At 41.8% G+C, this 19,813-nt stretch overlaps 1 protein-coding gene across 4 annotated transcripts in view; it reads right to left on the bottom strand.

Moving 5' to 3' along the window:
- ANXA6 (annexin A6) overlaps window positions 1–15,344 on the bottom strand; it is a 66,829-nt gene extending 51,485 nt beyond the window's left edge. Inside the window, exons 1-2 of one of the 4 annotated variants that reach the window (XM_089528338.1) lie at window positions 15,239–15,344; window positions 8,471–8,526 (exon numbers count right to left, since the gene is read on the bottom strand). In XM_089528338.1, coding sequence (XP_089384464.1) covers window positions 8,471–8,488 — 18 coding nt within the window. In that variant the 5' untranslated portion in view covers window positions 8,489–8,526; window positions 15,239–15,344. Of the gene's footprint in view, window positions 1–8,470; window positions 8,527–9,514; window positions 9,533–15,238 lie in introns of those variants that run through there. The other 3 variants (XM_089528343.1, XM_089528348.1, XM_089528330.1) reach the window with 3 other exon arrangements.
- Window positions 15,345–19,813: the final 4,469 nt, after the last annotated feature.

Below are 19,813 nucleotides of genomic sequence, written 5' to 3'. Positions count from 1 at the left end.
CTTAGGGTTAAGTCCTACCTGTTTTGCCCACATAAAGCTTTTCCAGTTTTGCACTAAAGAGAGAGAGAAATGGGAACTGGCATGATGTGCAGATACATTTGTTCAGAACTTTCAGACCAATTCTGCACACCCATCTTCTATGCTCTTAAGATGCATTACTACAGAAGAAGAAGGTGGAACAAATGTACCTAGAGAATCAACCCCTTTGTAGCACCCAGTGTCTGAATCTTCCTGGCACAATCTGTAGTGAACTAAGGGTGTGATCAACGAATCAACGAAGCTCAAGCTTCTCGGTTTCTAAGTGGACATAATTGACTGCACATTGTTCTTTCTGGGGCATAAATTGGTATCTATTTCCATGCAGTTTCCTAAATATGCATGTTTTAGTATGCATTTTAATGCAGTTTTGAAAAGGATAGGTATTTGTTTGTAATTTACTAAAAAAATTGCACATTTTTCAAATGCAAACAAATGCATATTTGTTTGCATTTTTCAAATTCAAGCATCAATATTTTTTCAAGCATTTTTCCAATTCAAGCATTTTCAAGACCATGTTTCAATGTGTAAACTGGATCACAAGCTTCCAAATATACAAATTTATGATCACAAACGGTATTTGGACACAGGCATTGTGAAGTGGGAGCCAGCGTGGTGTAGCGGTTTCAGTGTTGAACTAGGCCTCTGGAAACCAGGGTACAAATCTCCATTCAGCCATGGAAACCCACTGGGTGTCCTTGGTTAAGTCACACTCTCTCAGCCTCAGAGAAAAGCATAGGCAAATGCCATCAGAACAAATCTTGCCAAGTAAACCCCCAGTTTTGTCTTAGGGTCACCATAAATCAGAAATGACTTGAAGGCACACAACAACAATTGTGAAGTGGGTAAACTTAATCAATTTTAAATGATGTTTTCAGTTATACAGCTAGCCCTCTATTATCCAGATTCTCCATCCACAGATTCAACCATCCACAGCTTGAAAATATTTTTAAAACTTTCAAAAAGCAAAGCTTAATTTTGCCATTTTAGATAAGGGATACCATTTTGCAATCCCACTGTACAGTATATAAAGGGACTTGAGCATCTACAGATTAAGGTATCCACAGGGGATCCTGGAACCAAAATCTAGCACATACTAGGGGCCACTGTATTTAGAAATTCAATTATTTTCTCACCCTTATTTTATTTTATTTTATTTATTTAATATCGAGCCAATTTTCCTTGCACAGGACCATATGGGGCTTCTATATGCAATGCAGGTGGCATAGAATTGGAATACAGAATTGAGATGATCATTTGAATGCACACCAAATTCTTTTAAAACCTTCACATAAAGGGGCCTTTGAAATGAATAGTGTAAAATGCAAAGTTATAGTACAAAAAACCCTCTTTTCAAAGGTTTTGGCTGGCAACCATACACGAACATACATGCCTACTGAATGAATCCAGTACTCTGTCATTCAGAGTGCTGTAGTTTACTATCCCCATCATCACACCACTGTAATTACTCACCCCTCAACATTTTGACCACAAAATAAGGATGGAATACTATTAGTCTCATTTCTGCAGACAGAAAAGTCAAACACAGAGCATGTGAAATGAGTATTCTCAGTACTAGACAAATGAAAATGAGAATATTACCCACATCTCTGCTTGATCCACAGTCCATAACCTTTTATTTACTAACCATCCTTTTTGAAATGGTTACTTTTGAAAGGTCGCTTCCTTTAAACCCTTCTACATATATCTTTTGCTTCCATCTTTGGCAAGAGAGTGAAGCACCAGCAACAGCCACGCCTATGATCCTGGCTACAGGAAAGACTCTCAGTGACAAGAACTCTCGTCCAGCAGCAGCTGTAGCAACAGCTGTTTGAGAACTATACTGACACCAGATCCAAGGGATTTCCATGAAAAGCTCCCTGAAATATTTATCAGGGTCCCTGTGTTAATGGAAGTGCCAGACAGCAAAGGGGGATCCTTTGTGTTTTGTGGCCTGTAGAGTTCTCTTGCAGAGCAAGATGCTTCTAGGTTGCAAGCAGGTGAAGTAGTGGGCTGCACATTTGCAGCTTGTCAGCTAATATTACAAACAGGCCTTTCTCTGGGACAGGCTATGATACATGACACCAGTCCAGAGATGAGAGTGGGTAGGAAGGAACTAGCACACAGTTCCTGAATTCCAGTAACTCCTTGCTGCATTCATGATTAAGCTTAGGCTAGGGAGCGTTCTCAGAAAGAGAGATAAAAGAGAAATTATTTGCCTGGTGCTATCTAGTGTGTGGTCTCATTCTACTTTCATCCCTGAGAAACAGGTTTTGCATCATTTTGAGTGATGCCACATTCTCAACCATTTCAACGTTCACAGGACACCTACACAGTGACAGATGCATCTAGAAACGGGGCTAGGTGTGATCTATTCTAAAGCAGAGCAAGATTTGTGAGCCAAATGCCCTGAATTAATCTAAGATTTACTTTATCTTTGACTGTCCCTTTCCCCAAATCCCTTCATATTTGACTGTGACTTGGAATGTGGTTGGAAGACAAATTATGGTTATTATTTTTTTCCACCATCCCACTAAAATAGCAAATGACAGTTTGCTGCAAACTAGAGGTGGGAGAGTGTAATATCCTCCACTTACCTGTGGGAAGAATCTGCAGGAGCTACAAGCTCATCCATTTTCATAATGAAAAACTATGGTTTGTCTTTCATCTGATGAGTTATGCAGAAAACAATGAGCTTATTCACCTCAGGTTAACCTTTGTGATTTCTTAGAAATTAAAAATGATATATGGTCTTGGCAGGATGATTAATCTGCCTTAGAACAGAAATCTGAGCAAGATCAGGAAACTCTCTGACAATCAAGTTCAGTATAGTACCCATATAAGAAAATTAAAGGTGATTCCCTCTTTCCTCCACTCTCTCACACACAGAAACATATCACTATTCATAGTATTATAAATATTAGTCTACCATTCTCTAATAATGTTCTCAATGTAATCTACAGTAAAAATTCTGTAATTATCATTTAGTTAAAATATTTATAATTTAATAATTAGATGGGCAAAATGCAAGCAGCACAAATGCTACCGATAAAAGACGTAAAAGATTGGGAAAATAAAAATGGTATCTCCCTTGCAGTTAAATTGTAGCAAAGTATAGGCTAGTCATCTTTCTGGGGAGGTCATTTCCTAACAAGGACTGAAAAGGCATATGTGTTAGTTATTTGGAAGGGTAACTTGTAGAGGTACAAGATGTATACAAGGAAAGAGGTAGCCCTTTAAGTATTCTGACACTAACTTAATAAGGGCTTTAAAGGGAAAAGCCAGCACTTTCAACTGGTCCTAAAAAGAGGCTAAAAATCAATGCAAGTGGCCTAGCAGAGATGTTAATCTGATTCAGGTACTGTCATATTAATCTAGTAGCTGCCTCATTCTAAGCTAACTGCATTGTCCAAACTCTCCTCAAAGGCAGCCCAACCCAGAGCACATAAGAGTAATTTCTTTTCTTCCCATAACTCTGAAGACCCTAACATGTGTGATAACTTCTATTGAAAATATTTTGCTTTTGTGTCATGGCAAAGAATACAAAATCTGAAAATGTTCTGAGTGAGGGCATGCATGCATAAACCCATCCTATACTTGCAAGCAATATGGCCTTTCTTGCCCTCTATTTTATCAACCTCTTTGTCTCTCAGTTTTGTTTATGCTGACATCACATTATTTGCCAGTGTTACACTGCAACTGCATTTCTATACAACATGCTTTGCAGTGGTTATTCTGATCACTCTTCAAATCTGACAGACAACCCTTTTCCCTACAGTTCTAATACTAATAAGCCACTAATACTGTTGAAGCTCAAGATGGTTTTCAACCAGACCAGAGGGCTGCAGCAGGCACTAGTAAATAATTTATGCATTATGTCATAATAAGGCTTGTATGCACAGCTGTGTGCTCAGATACCGTTTAGTAGTAATCATCTGGAAGAAGAGGCAATATTATTATTGGTATTACTCTAGAAGTGGGGGAAAGCACCCTCTTGGATTACATGCTTCAAGAATACCAGAAGTGCTGTTCCTTTATTAACCTTTTAAAGCATCTTTCTTGGGTATACACCTACACATTCATATGCCTTTAGAAGAGAAGTAAGCAATATTCAGCCTCAAGTTTGTAAGTGGCCCCACCCATACCCTTTTGGTACTATCAGAACCATGGCATCAAAAAAATGTCTTTCTGGTCTTCCCTGCCTATATTAGACCAGGTTGTTTCATTCATCTGGTTCTGATAGCAACACCTCTCCATTGTAGTATAGGCCTTCCCTTGACTTATCCACAGGTGTAGGTATCACATCTGGAAGCATGCCAGCCTCAAGAGAGAGTTTATACAGCCGAGCAATGACCTCTCATGTAGAGAAGTCCAGGGTGCCTCAGAAAGAAAAATCAAATGATGTCCTCACTCAGGTCAGTAACATAGTTCCACTTTCTCACAGAGGAATACACAATACTGTATATACTCAACTATATGTTGACCTCATGTATATGTCGAGGGCAGATTTTGAGACCAAAATTATGGCTTTTGATACGACCTGTGGATAAGTCAAGGGTAAAACTTAGGGGCACGTAACAAAGGATGTAAAGGCAAAGCAAAGGAAGATGATGCCAAAGAATTTACAAAATCCCAGCAAGCATAACTGTTTGGACTCACACTAAAGGCTGGATGGATAAGAGAGTAGAGGGAGGTCAGTGCTTCCAGGACAGATTACACTCTTACCTTTCACCAGTGGAAGGTTCCTTTTCAATAAGAGTTACAGTACTTACATTGACTCATGTATAAGTCGACTCAGGTTTTGGGGGGCAATTTGGACTAAAATTTCTAGACTTATACATGAGCATATACAGTACTTCTGAGGTGGCAAAGTTGGAATGGTGCTTGAGCCATCCATAGGTACTCAGGTCCCTACTAAGCCATGAAACTCACCACATGACCTTTGGTCAGTCAATCTCTCTCAAAATTCTTCTGAAGATAAAGTGGGGAAGAGGGGAGCCATGTACACTATCTTATACTCTTTGGAGGAAAGCCAGGACATAAATATACATCATAAACATTAAATTCATTTAATAAGCTATTATAGTGAATTACATTACACATTCAAAACCAAATTGCTCAATGTGAAAAGTGCTCATTACTTTGCATGTTGCTAGAGTAACGTTTAGTTGACCCCAATGTGTGTAAACTCATCAACTGCCAACTTTTCCAGGAGGCACATTACTAGGAGAATGCCACCTGGAGTACCCCCCTCACCCCCTCCCATATACCATTAAATGCCCATGTCCTTCAGATAAAATTAAAAGAAGGAAAGTCAGAAACACAGGCACTATTTTATATTAACATCCTCAGATCAGAAAAATGTTGAGTGCTTATCTACAGTTTAGGTTCAGAACCAAAAACTGCAGAGAGTTTGGAAAATGGGAATGGTAACAAAAAAAGAGTAATAACAATACAAAAAAGGACTACACACTAGCCAGATCAAGATCCTGTGTCAGCATATCCCTGTATATAGTAATGAAGAGTCAGTTTGCTTTAAAATAGCATGCAGTTCAGTCTGGTTTCAAACTGACCAAGTTGGCACATGATTCTAGACTTGGGAACTCTCTCAAATGTTACCAGAATCATACAGGTTTGGGTGTTCTGGAAGCAGGAGTCATGTTGCTAGAGTAACATTTAATTGACCTTACTGTGTGTAACCTCATCACAGAACAGAGACATTCATTCCTGTGACCAGGTCATTTATTCATTATCTCAGCCATACAGGGGCCATGCCCAGAAAAGCAGCTCTCACATGTCTAAGGTAATGTTTGATGTAAGATTTTGTTTCAGACTGGTCACCATCCCTCCTCCATATTCTGGATTTCCCCCAAAAAATTCCAAAATGTGTTTAAAAGGGACCCCAACTTCAAACTGGTTTCATATAAAACCTAAATAGGTACTGAGGGTGAGGTTGCATCTCAATTGCCTAGTTCCTTATTCAACAATGAGCACAAAATGAGCTGAAGCTGGGCCCACAATCCCCCATAAAGATTTTCATAGAAATCCAAGGGGCTGGAGAGGGATAGCCAATATATCTTTGGGGGAGGGAGTACAATTTCAGAATTTTTAGAAGAACAGAATATTTTATCTGAAAAACAGCAGATGGATTTTCTCTTCCCAATTTTCTTTTTAAGAAATTTTGAGCCCATACAAACAGGCCAAAATAAAGCTGTTTCGGGTCACTTTGGAGGTATGCTGTTTAAGTTATGCATGCGTCTTAAGAGTTCGGAAGCTGAGCCAAACCCAGGCTCCAGTAGGACTGGAGCATGGTTTTAGCTCAGCTTCCGGACTCTTAAGACGCATGCATAATTTAAACAGCATACCTCCAAAGTGAACCGAAACAGCTTTATTTTGGTTTGTTTGTATGGGGCCTAAGTTCCCAAATAGTTCTGCCTTCCCCAGAATGCGTCCCGGAACATCATGCTACAGCACTGTGACATAGGCTGAATCTTCACTGCAGAAATAATGCAATTTGACTCCACTTCAACTGCCATGGCTCAATGCTATGGAATTCTGGGATTTGTAGTTTTGTGAGCCATTTTGAAAGTTATTCTCTGTCAGAGAGCAGTGGTGCCACAACAAACTACAGACCCCAGGATTCCACAGCATTGATTCATGGCAGTTAAAGTGGTGTAAAAAGTGCATTATTTCTGTAGTGCAGCTGCAGCCATAGCGTTGCTAGTTGTCAAATCCAAGAGGGTCTGCCACATCTTTCCCTTATCAATGTATCTGGAATGACACAACATCACAGATCTTATTCAATCATTATATCAATTATGAAAATATACCCATAAAGAGGAAAGCACGCTAATTCCTCTACCACCCTCTCCACATCACTGCTGTCCTCACCAACTGTTTCAAGCAGTGCAGAAGTCTTCCCTTCACCATATAAGCTCCCTACATGACCCAGAATTCTGGAAAATAAGCATTCCTGTTTGTGTAAAGTATCTCAAAGGAGGGATGAACTTTCTTTCTTTAAAAAAGTCAATTGTCATGTGAGGAGAATAACATTAAAGAGGACAAGGCTAGCATGTTCTCTTTCTCATGGGTTCATTCTATAATGATGAAATACAGCTTCAATTTAACCCTATCAGGTGAGACATTCTGAGGAAAGCATGGCCACCAGGCACTGAGGAAGATTACTACAGGGGAAAAATATAGAGGAGAAAAGCAGCAGCTAGAACTATTTTCATGAAAACCCTCTGATGATGATCCAAAAATGGAAACCGTCTTTGAGTCCCATTAGTGGAAATAAGGCAGGATACCAATCATTTATATAAAAGCAGCAGGAAGTGACTGTATCCAGCTGCATAGCCTACATTCAAGCCTACAAAAGTGAGCAAATATTTCTAGCACAGCAGGTCTGAATAAGAAACTCTGTTCTCCATGCTACAGCTGTCCCTCCTTGTCCTCCTTCCCCATGCCCCTCTCCCATTCCTTGCCTTAGCACTCCACTGTTTAATACCCCAGTAACAACCAAACATTATTTAAACAAAGTCCACAAAAAACTTATCAGAGCTTCTGAACTATCTCCCCCAAAAACACAATTTTGGAAGAAAAGAAAATCACACACACTTTAGAAGTGATGGCAACACAAAGGATACCTTTCTAATGCACTTGGATTCTTATGCCCAGCAAAATGGGATGAGACTTAAGGGAGCAAGACAGAGTGTTATGGAAGATTCTTTGGCCCAGAAAGTGTAAGCCAGTCTTCCCCATGTGGAAATCTGCAAATGGCCAATACTACAATTCCCATCACCCAAGCCAGAGTGGGGATGATGGGGATTTTAGTGCAACAAACCTGCAAGGCACCAGGTAGAGGGAGACTAACCTAGGCTTTCAAGGGAGAAGTCAGATGGTCATAGAACAAGGCTCCAACTCTATCCTGAATATCCTGCTATATTTGCTATGAAAGCTTTTGGAAAGATGAAACACATCTGCTATAAGAACAGAAAAAAACAGAGCTTCTCTCTTTGCTTTCCCCCTTCTACTCCTCCCTTTTCATCTGTTCATTTCAGTCTTTAGATTCCACGCAATAAAAGCCTCATTCTAGTCTCTCTAATATACATCTGTTCTGTATTTAGACCAAATGCTGCCTGCAGGAGGTAAGAATGTAAACTCAGCTTGGGAAGTTATTTAAAAAAAAAAAAAGGAAAATTAAAAGAAAAGGAAAGGAAAGGGAAAAAAAAAGAAAAGAAAAGAAAGGAAAGGAAGGGGGGAAGGCTACAGCTGCTTGGGGGGGGGGGGACTTGCATCAGAAGGGAAAAACAGATGAAAGCAGGATGCATAGTAAGCATGATAATGTTTTCCTTCATTAAGTTACCAGATTCTTGTATTAAATGAGCAAACGCCTGGAATAGTAGCAACTGCAGGGGGCAGAAAAGCGTCTTACCTTTCCTTTGCTTGACATGGCTTCTGGACAGGTATTAACTGAAGAGGTGAAGAAAGCTGTCAAAGAGAAATTAAATAAAATTAACAAAGTTATCCTTTATTTATTGCTCTAAAAGCCCCAAGTTTAAAAATGTACCTCAATGCTTAATTTGCAAGGGGGCTATACCCCCATCAACAAAAGCCTACTATGCCGCCTCAGTGTTAAGAAAGTCCCCTGAGGTATACTCAGGAGAAGCTGTCTCCAGCTTTCTTACAGAAACACAGAGACATGATCTTCAAAAAACAGCCCTCCAGGGTCAGGATAAAGCACCAAAAAGAAGCCAAGATTTTTTAAAAAGAAGGGTCCTGAAATGGATTCAGTTTTCCTGCCTTACGCCCCACACCCATAAGTGTCCAGTGAAATTTGACACACAAGACTAGCCATCTAACAAAAACACTAGTCCAGGATTGATGAATTGGTGTGCACAGGTTAGAAATTGACACCTGGGTTTTATTATCTGATGCACTCATTTCTCCCACACTTTGGAATAAATGCTAAATGCTTCCAAAGCATTTCCTTCCCATAACAAGGAGAGATGGGATAATTAAATGAATATATCTTGGAAATATTAATGAAATTCCATGCTACCCTACAGACACTAGTATAATAATTTCAGTCCATTACAATAAAACTTCAACATTTGTTGACATTTACTAGTCAATCTTAAGATTTTAGATTTTGAGCAGAAAATGTTAGATCTGTTTGTCCTGAAGTATTTTTAAATAAATGTCCCATATGGTATAACCTAATTTTTGAGGAAGGAAAAATACAGGTTTGAACCAAAATTTGAAAACAAAAGTTAATGTTTGGATTATAGCTTCTAGAATCAGCACAGTCAATGTAAAACACATCCACTGAGATTAATTTTTTTAAATCCATCTTGATATTGAAATACATATGCACTTAAAAGCAAATCAAATCAAAGGACTGATATACAAAAATTCAAAACTAAGGGAAGAAGGGCAGCATCTGCTTCTTAAGTAAAGACAAATATCTTCTTCTCACTTCATAGGGCTGACTGTTTTCCCTTCAGAGCTCTTGGACAGAGCTCTTCAAGAAGAAGAAGAAAGGAGGGAAGATCCACATAGTAAAGACTGCAAGAACAGTCCAGATGTCTAATGAGGGAGCCTTTCCAGCCAATGAAAATGTACAGTATTGCCTTGCAGGCAGCTCATCATCACTGCACTGCGGTTTGTCTGTTGGGCTGAAATCCAACTAGAAACTAACCCTTCAGTCTTCAGCGATGAGGCTACACAGAATAGCTAGAGAGACAAAAAGGACCACACCTTTCTAAGGACTGCATCTCTATCAGTCAGAACATTTCTACTCATACCCATGCAAAAAAGTACCATATTTTTACACACCAAGTGGTCCAGAAGTGGTCACAGATCCCAAACAAATATAAAGTCATGAGTAATCATTCCAACTTGTAATGCAGTGATGGGGTGGCCTCCCAGCTGTTGCAAGGCTACACCTCTACCCTGCTCTCACTCCTGGCTACTCTAGCAAGGGCTGATGGGAAATGCAATCCCCAACCATAGTGTTAGTGTCTCATGTGTGTTTAGCTGTATTCCATGAATGGACGTGTGCTGATGCAGCTCATCCATGGATGCCTCTTTGTATGGCCACAATTACATCAGGAAATACTCTGATATTTCCCAACTCTCACTACCAAACTTCTGCAACTCCAGAAGCTATGAGTAGTGAAGAGCCACACGAACTCTAGAAGCACAAGACCAAGGATACCCACCTATGAGGACTGGCAAGTTTATGAATTGAATTGCAGTTATGAGTGTCATTTACATAAAGTAGCAGTGGTTCCCAAACCTGGGTCCCTAAACGTTGTTGAACTACATGGCTGTGCTGTCTGGGACATTTGGGAATCCAATGCCCAACAAAGTTTGCCACTCTAAGTCTGGGAATGATAGACAGAAAACAAAGATGAGCAATTGTGGTAGACTGAAAGAAGGACAAACAAACAAAAAAATAATCCAGTGACTAGTATTCAAAATTGTGATTTTTTTAATGTTAAACAGTATAGTGGAGCCATGCCACCTATCTAAAAGGCCAACTGAGATAGATGGAGGCTTCTCAGTCCTAGAGTCTCCTTCCTTAGAGGTCTTTAAACAGAGGCTGGATGGCCATCTGTTGGGGATGCTTTGATTTAGATTTCCTGCATGGCAGGGGGTTGGACTGGATGGTCCTTGTAGTCTCTTCCAACTCTATGATTCTATGACTGGTCGGGGATTCTGAGATGTTGGGGGGAGGGCACAAGAAACAAAAAAACATGTCACTCCAGGGCTGTATTTTGTCCACCCATGGTATAACAGATGGTGTCTCAAAGAAGAGTCTCCCTTTATGGGTGGCCTAATACAAAAAAAACTTGCAATAACCTATGTGCTAAAAGAGAAAAATAATAAGGGAGTGCAGTACAGACAAGTTGGATATTCTAGAGTAAAGCATTTTGACTATAAAGAGAAGTTTTAGGGAAGAAGGCTTCATAGAAGTCCTCTGCTCTTCTTTCATAACCCCCTTCTTATGGTTCTGGTGGTCATAATTGTATAATCCACCAGTGCCTGATGCCAGTCTCCCTTGTTCCTCTTTGGCTCTGCCATGGTGAACACAGGAAATTTCCCCTGAAATATACTGAAGGAAAATTTTTTATTAACAGAACATATACAGTGGACCCTTCCTATACATAGGGGATCCGTTACAGACCCCCTCCCTCACGTTTGGGGAAAAACATGTAAAATTAAATCCCTTTATTTTCTATGGCAGCGCACATTTTGTCCATCATGGCTTGCCATACATGTAAGCTCAAATCTGCGTAAGGCAAGCCCGCGTATGGCATGGGCACACTGTACAATAAGATACACATGCAAAACACACGCATACACTTTTAATCTATTGTAGAAAAGTAAATCTGAGGAGCAGCATCTCTGGAATGCTAAGGACTTGAGACTTGATAAGCAGAAGACAGCTGAGAGAAAAGGGAGTACAGTACAAAGGATGCACAGCAAAAGCTTTAACTCTATGACCTCTGTTGCTTACTAGAAAGGTCTCTGTTACTCTGGCAATGTGTGGTTCTCCAAATGTTACTGAATTGCCCCTCCCATCAACCCTAGTGAATGGCAAGGGATGATGTGTGCTTGAGTCTAATACTGTGCGAAGGTCATAAACTGCCCATCCCTAATCTAGACTAATGAAGCACATGGTCAGGGTCTTTTGTATAGTGTGCCCTTGGTATCTGCTGCTTATTGGCTCCAGAACCCCACGGATACCAAAATCCATGTATGGTCATGGCCCATTATATGCAATGGTGTAGTAAAATGATGTCCCTTATATAAAATGGCAAAATCAAGGCTTTTTGGAATTCCCCCCCCCCCCCAAATATTTTCAGAATCAGTGGATGTGGAAGGCCAACTGTACTATACCCAGCAGTGCTAGTGAGGAAGAAAGAAGCCTTGTGTCTTGTAGATGGCATAGGTTTAACAGGGCTTGCACACTGATCATGAGAGAGTGTGGCTCCAATGCTTTGACCAGAATGTCACCACTTGGTGAGGAAGTGATACTCAGTGTGATGTACATGCAAGCTGCTTTGTTTCCTGTCCCAACCCCACCAAGAACTTGCATTTTGATGATCTCAGGTTTTGTACATGGCATATGAGTTTCCCATATTGAAAGCTCCCTTTGGCCTTGGTTTGAAATGAGTTTTGTTTTTTTTGTGGCGGCGGGGAGAAGATGTATGTCACCTCAGCACCCACATTCAGAGAAAAAAGGCCAACTGAATGAGTACATGGTTCACGGTCTAGAAAATATTGTACTTACCAAAAGCAGATGCCATAAAAGTATTATTAATCTGGGTTCAATTATGCAGCCAAATAGATAAAACTGAACTAGGGACAAGGTCTACAGACTTTAGTCCATCTCAGTCCTCCATAGATGCTCTTGTAGTTACTGAATTTAACAATTCTTTGTTCCTAGCAGGACTGGATTAACAAACATCCGACTCCCAATTTTAGGCAATGCTAGATTCCTGAGGCTCTATAGTTTATCCCTTCGCTGATAAAGGAACCAGAATCTACATTTTGTCCATGACCATAGCTTTTGAAGAACAAAGGGACAAAAAAATTTACAACCTTCAGTCACCCAGAGGCAAACACTGGAAGCAAAGGTGATGAAACCAAGCACAATGGGCAGCAAAGGAGAAGTAGGCTCTACAGCACATAACTGCATTGTGGAAGGAATTCCATTCACACAGATAAGCACAAGAGGGAGAATAACTGTCCCTTAAAACTGCAAACTGCTGTCTCTCATTGCAATCCAGGTAACAATCTTGACAACTCCCACCCAAGATTCGGACAGATCTCTGTGATTTTTACAGGAACATGAGGAAGTGGTTCCCATTAGTGAATATCTGGTCTCAATTATTTTGGAGGAGCTAAGAGGGCAATTCTGGAAGGATCCTGATAAATTATTCCCCAGAATGAATATAATGGGGTTGCTTCCAGATCCTGAATTGAAAAGATGATGGGCAAATAGCCCAGAAATGACAGGTTAGCTTGCCTACTCTCTTCTTCAAATCTTCCTGAGACCTGCCTTGACTTTGCCCCCTTGTGATGATCGCCAAGGAACAATTTGGGCACAGCAGGATAGTTTAGTCCTGTTCTCAACCCTTCCTTGGCCAGACCAGAGATAATCATCTTAAAATATAGAATCCAGCTGCTTGGACTCAAACTAGCATAGTCTGGCAGAGCATGAACTGAGAGTTATTTTTAAGCACTTTAGGAGATGTGCTATGAAGGCAGTGATTCAGCTCAAACGTGGAAATCTGCAGCCTCAGAAAGTTTTTATTATCAATTTTTACAAGCCAGCGTGTGATCTTGTGTACACCTCCTCAAAAGTAAGTCCCACTAAGCTGGCTGAGGATTACTTCCAAGTAAGTAGATGCTGGCCTGCAGCAGCCTCATAGTCAATCCTGGAACAGTATGGCGCATGCAGACCCCACCCAGTCTAAGGAACTGCCAAAGGCATTAACAAGGCAGGATAGACATAAGGCAACAGATGTCACACAAAGTCATACAAATATCAGTGTCTTTTTCTGAAGCACCCAATTAGTCGCATGCAGAAAATATAAGCATTTTCCTCCCCAATCGTTCCTGTACCTATTTACTTGAAAATAAGCTCCACTGTCTTCATGGGTGTTTCGCTTCCTAGTGAATCAAGTGAGTAAGTTGTACTCAAGCCTTGAAATCAAGACTAAGCAAAATATTTGAAATGCCAGTTTGTTCACATGATTCTTTCTCTCTTTGGAAGCACAGCTTGTGACTTTTTAGTGCGTACAATCTACAATATTCTCTTTGCTCTTGAGCGGATGTAATCAAATTTAGCAAAACTCAACCTCAACCAGAAAAGGAACAGTCTCTCCCTGAAAAGGCCCCAGTCATTTCAGTGTGCTTGGCACTGGCCCTGCCTGGCAAGGCTAGGAAACGCAGGGGGAGTTCATTCTGAATTCAGCCTTTATAGCAGAAGCACATGGCATAGTGGTTTCAGCACTGCACTGGGACTGGGACTTTGGAGACAAGGGTTCGATTCTCATCTCAGCCATGTAAACCTACTGGGCGACCTTGGCCAAATCACACTCTCTCAGCCTCAGGGGAAGGCAAACCTCCTCTGAACAAATCTTGCCAAGAAAATCCCAAAACAGGTTTGCTTTAGGGTTGCTGTAGGTTGGAAAGGACTTGAAAACAACAAAACAGCAACTTTATATTTAAAACAGGGATCCTGTAGGAAGCTTGGAAGCAAGCATGCCCTCTTAAGTTCAGGCATCATAATAATAATAATAATAATAATATCCAAACTTTCTCCCCAATTTCAGACTCAATGAGGCTTTAGATTTTTTTTTATAAAACAACAACAACATAGTTACACGTTCACAAAACACAAAATATCCCCCAAAGGGCTGCATTCTAGAAAGCCAGAGAGAGAAAACTGCGGTAACACTGTGGAGAAAAATGCCCTACAAATGGTCTTTTCAAAACCTTCTTTTGGCCTTTTGCTTGGGTAAAGGCCGGGGGTGGGGGCAGGGTAACAATATTGGGGGGATGGATGAACTCCTGAACCCTCCTCTCTCCCCCTCTGGACTCACACAGCCAGAGACTCTCTCTGTTAATAGACCCTGAAGGTGTTCCCTCCCCCCTCCTCCTCCTCCTCCTCCTCCTCCGGAGGGAGCACCTTTGGGGCAGCAGCCAGTGGGCAACCCTCCCCTTGCAAGCCCTGAGGACCCTTGACTCTCGGCCAGGACCACCCCCACCACCGCTTCCTAGGCAGACAGACCCGGGCTGCACCTTCACTGGAGAAATAACCCGGCTCAAAGCTATGGAGTTCTGGGCCCCAACACCAACTCCAACTCCCAGAATTCCACAGCCTTGAGCCAGGGCAGTTAAAGCGGTGCCAAACTGGGCTTATTTCTCCAGTGTGGGTGCAGCCCCAATGGCTTCTTCCTGCAGACTCTAGTCTAGGGGGCCAGGAATGCCCCTGGAAAGGGAAGAAGGGCCCAGGGGGACCCCTCAAACTTCTGGCTTATCCTTAGACTCCCCTGCCTTGCAAAGCAAGCGATTCAATAGAAAGGGAACAACTAAAACACCACCCCACCCCCGTTTTGCAAGAGAAGCCCAGCCTCTTTAGGAAAGGAGGCGACATCCTCCCCATCTGCGGATCCCGACTTACTTTCCAAGAGGCCAGGAGCTATTGGTTGGCGTTGGCTGGGCAGCAAAGGAGCCGGCGCTGACCTGGAGGCAATGCAGCAGCTGCTCAGGCTGCCTCGCCCCTCTCTCTAGAGCACCACCAGCAAGAGCAACGTCATCGGCTCCAGAGCCCTCCAATCCTGGCTGGTCCTGGGTCCCTCCCCGGGTGGGAGGGGGCTGCAGAGCAGGGCGACACTAAGCAGGGCGGGGGGGGGGTGAGGGCTGCACCAGGTGGCACCTTAAAATGGGGGGAGGGGGCACTACTTTTCAGAGGATCCTAGAGTTGGATGGGACCCAAGGGCCATCTAGTCTAACCCCCTGCCATGCCGGAACTCTCACCATCAAAGCACTCCCAACAGATGGCCATCCAGCCTCTGTTTTAAAGACCCCCAAAGCAGACACCCCAAGGCAGCATATTCCACAATTTATGACAACCCTATTATGAGATTTGCTTAGCAAGATTTGTTCAGAGCAGCAGAGGTTGCCATTGCCTTCCTCTGAGGCCAAGAGAGTGTGACTTGGCCAAGGATCAACCAATGGGTTTTCATGGACAAGTGTGGATTCAGTCCCTGATCTTCCCAAATCTGGAGGCATGAACAGACAAGTAGGATACCATGGGCAATGCTTCTTGTTCCAACTCAGGTCAATCCCTGAACTGGCATGGCGATGGGTGAGGGTTTACATCCTTACCCACCACCATGCCATGGAGCTGCTTCCACCCCGTGCCCCTTACCCGCTGCCACTGTTGCAGCCTGTAAGGGTGGAAATGTGGTGCCTGGCTCCACCCATGTGGCCAGGTGTCTCCATCTGGTGTCATTACTAAGGACATCATCATGGGGACCTTCAGGAAAGACACAGTGTTGGTAGCAGGTAAGGGTTGCACCATGTGGTGCACTGCGTGGTGTACCAGCTGTCACCATGACATTTTCAAGAAATTTGACTGCAAAGAGCCAGACATTTTGCCCCACACTAAGGCCCCTTTTGGCCAGGATCCGTGTGGGACAGGCCAATGATGTGAGGCAGGAGGGGGGGACACAAGCCTCGGGGCCCATGCATACAAACCCTGGGTTCAACACTCAGTTGAACAATGTTAATCAGTTACCATTTTTGTTTGAAGCCAAAGAAAGTAGTTCATTACAGTTATTACAGCAATGTTGGTTGCTTCCCTTTTTCCTGGAAATGTGTGATTATGCTGCCCAGGGTTATCATGACTGTATATGAAGGTTCATATTCATGGGTAAGTCAGCCATTTTCTGACATTAAAAAGATTATGATGTTTTTTAAAAACAAATCTATACCAACAAATTTCTCAAAAATAACTGGCATAGATACTTTGAGTTGCTTTCTAATAATACAGTATATGTGAATGCTACAAGGTGTTGGTTTGTTGTACAGAAGATTTTCTCCTCCCGGCTAGCTTATTCTTACCTTAACACAGCAGGAAGAAGCAGCACAAGGCATCATAGGAGTCCACATTTGAACTAAGTGATGTTTTCCTCTACTACTGAATGAAATCACAACCTTGCCATTGTGAAAGTAACACAAATGTTATGGCATTACCACCAAAGGACTGAAGAAGATACCCATATCAAGTTATAATTCTAAAACAATTTAGTTATACAGTGGGCCCTTGGAATCCTCTGGGGTTGGGTTCCAGAACTCCCCATGGGTACTTAAATCTGTGGATGCTCAAGTCCCATGATATACAATGACATAGTAAAATGGTGCCCATTATATAAAATGGCAAAATCAAGGTTTGTTGTTTGGATTTATTTTTTAAAAATATTTTCAAGTTGTGGATGGTTGAATCCATGAATACAGAATCTGTGGATATGGAGAGCCAACTGTATCTTCATTATTGGAGAAAGGGATTAATTGGACGTCACTAGTTACTTCTCAGCTCTGCTCTCATATAACAACAGTTGGGATCACTGTGGAAAACTAAAATGGTGACTGGAGCCAGCAGCCTGATACAGCATTGATTACTGGTACCACTGCCCATCGCTGCCATGCCTGTCTGCCATATGACAAAGAATAAGGAGGCTGTGTCCAACCACCAGTTTGTTTTCACATATTGATATGAAAACAGAGCTTGGAAGTAACTGATGGCTTCCAGTTAGTTCCTTTCCCCAACATGAAGGTATAACTAAGGGCTTATCTACACCACCAGAATGCCTCCCATACTCATCCTGTATCTGCCTTGTTAATATGTATGACCATTTCCAGAGTGAAACTGCTTCTTTAGTGTTTTAATCCACATTATAAAAACTTGCAGGTTGCTCTAGAGTTTCTGGAAAACCAAATTATTTGACATGTGGACATTTGGATTGGTCTGGATTTGGGGGAGAGAGGAGCAGTTGGGATACACCCTCATTGCTGATCACATCACTGATCATTTTGACCTCAGAACAAGCAGTGTTGCCAACGGGGCTCTACTGGGGAGGTACATGTCATGGCTGGTGGCAGCCCTGAAGAGAAGGGGACAACAAAATGGTGCTGATTCGCATTCACACTGGGGACATGTGTGGACATCAATTTGGCTTCAGATCACTTTATTACCAGCATGTGTGGTACTAATAGGCTGAATCTGGGGCAGCTGGGGGCAAAATACTCTGATTTGGACCTAGATTATCTTTGCTAGTGTAGACAAGTGGCAAATTGCATTGCAAATGGCAAAGAAGGGGGCCTACTAAAGTATTTCCCTGAGACCCTCTTTGAATTTGACCATATTAATCCTGCCCCTAATAAAGTCACAAATGAAATAGCTATTAAAGGACCAAAGGAGTACTCCTGTCAAGAACAGTCTTCATAAAATATAATTCTCAAGTCATATATAGTTCGCATAAATATTTACTTTTTTTCTAAAAATAAAGAAAAAACTAGTTCAGTTGGAATGGCTTCTCTTCCTTCCTACTCAGTGAGATACAATCATCACTTAATAATTTTCCCAAGAAGCTTTTACCAGCCAAAGGGAAGGGGGGAGGAAAGGAGAAAGAGAGAACTTTTAATTTTGTTGCTGTGCCATGTGTGGTTTGTTTGTGCTTTTGTTTTCTGGGTTCTGCAAACTTGGATACACACTCTCAGGGCCTGAGGCAACTATTTCATTCTTATAATAACAACAGCAGCAGCTTAAGCCTTGGATAGGCACTTTTTGTTAAACCAGTTAGATGTCAGCACTGACACAGGTAAAAGGATGATGAAATCTCATTCATCAACATGAGTTACTAACTCCATCATCAACCAAAGTCTGAAAAAGAATACTCTAGCAATCCTCATACCTACCATCATTATTATTCTGAGAAATTTCTTTAAATGTCTGATTATTTTTCCTTCCTTTCATTGATGCTTGCTTTATTTCCCATTTCTTAGGAGCCTATCTATTTTGTAACACAGGTAGCAAGGTCTTATTTTGAGTTGGGGATATGTATTAGCAATTATGGGATTGGGGTGGGGGTGGGAAGGAAAATAGGTGTATGTGCAGACACTACATAGAATCATAGAATCGTAGAGTTGGAAGAGACCACAAGGGCCATCGAGTCCAACCCCCTGCCATGCAGGAAATCCAGATCAAAGCATCCCCGACAGATGGCCATCCAGCCTCTGCTTAAAGACCTCCAAGGAAGGAGACTCCACTACACTCCGAGGGAGTGTGTTCCACTGTTGAACAGCCCTTACTGTCAGGAAGTTCCTCCTAATGTTCAGGTGGAATCTCTTTTCCTGCAGCTTGGATCCATTGTTCCTGGTCCTGTTCTCTGGAGCAGCAGAAAACAAGCTTGTTCCCTCCTCAGTGTGACACTCCTTCAAATATTTAAACAGGGCTATCATATCACCTCTTAATCTTCTTTTCTTCAGGCTAAACATCCCCAGCTCCCTAAGTCTTTCCTCACCTCATAGGACATGTTTTCCAGACCCTTCACCATTTTAGTCGCCCTCCTTTGGACACGCTTCAGTTTCTCAATGTCCTTTTTGAATTGTGGTGCCCAGAACTGGACACAATATTCCAGGTGGGGCCTGACCAAAGCAGAATACAGTGGCACTATTCTCTTGATCTAGACACTATACTTTTATTGATGCAGCCTAAAATTGCTGCTAGATTTATCTTGTTTTCAGCTGCTTTAAAATGTCCCAGTTTCTCTTTCTTCCTCCCACTTTTCTCCTTTGTTTTCAGCTTACTCCAGTTACTGAAAAATTAACAGTAGTTTGCAGTCAATTACAACAGTGGGGAAAGAGAAAAGGATGTCCCAGTAGGCTCGGGCAAAAGCAAACTGCTGTAGCCTCTCTTAGCTTGTTTGTTCCTCCTTGTTAATAATTTTTGCCATCTTGACTACACTCTGATGTTGCTTGGCCATATATGACCTGGTTTTCATCTCTGCAGTGTTGGAAGGTATGATGTAGCAAAGATCTTCAAGCTAACAGGCCAAAACCAAAGCCATTTCGAAGTCAATACCCAAGCAGGTGTTTTTCAAGTATTTGCCTTATGTAATCAGCGACAAAATCAACTTTATTGTACATGCAACTTTATTGTACATGCAAACTATGAAATTTAAAAGGGCATGTG

Source organism: Sceloporus occidentalis, unplaced genomic scaffold, assembly GCF_023333645.1.
Source record: "Sceloporus occidentalis isolate IW3139 unplaced genomic scaffold, rSceOcc1.0.p SCAF_1, whole genome shotgun sequence".
Lineage (NCBI taxonomy): Eukaryota > Metazoa > Chordata > Lepidosauria > Squamata > Phrynosomatidae > Sceloporus > Sceloporus occidentalis.
This window is presented reverse-complemented; position numbering and strand designations above follow the sequence as displayed.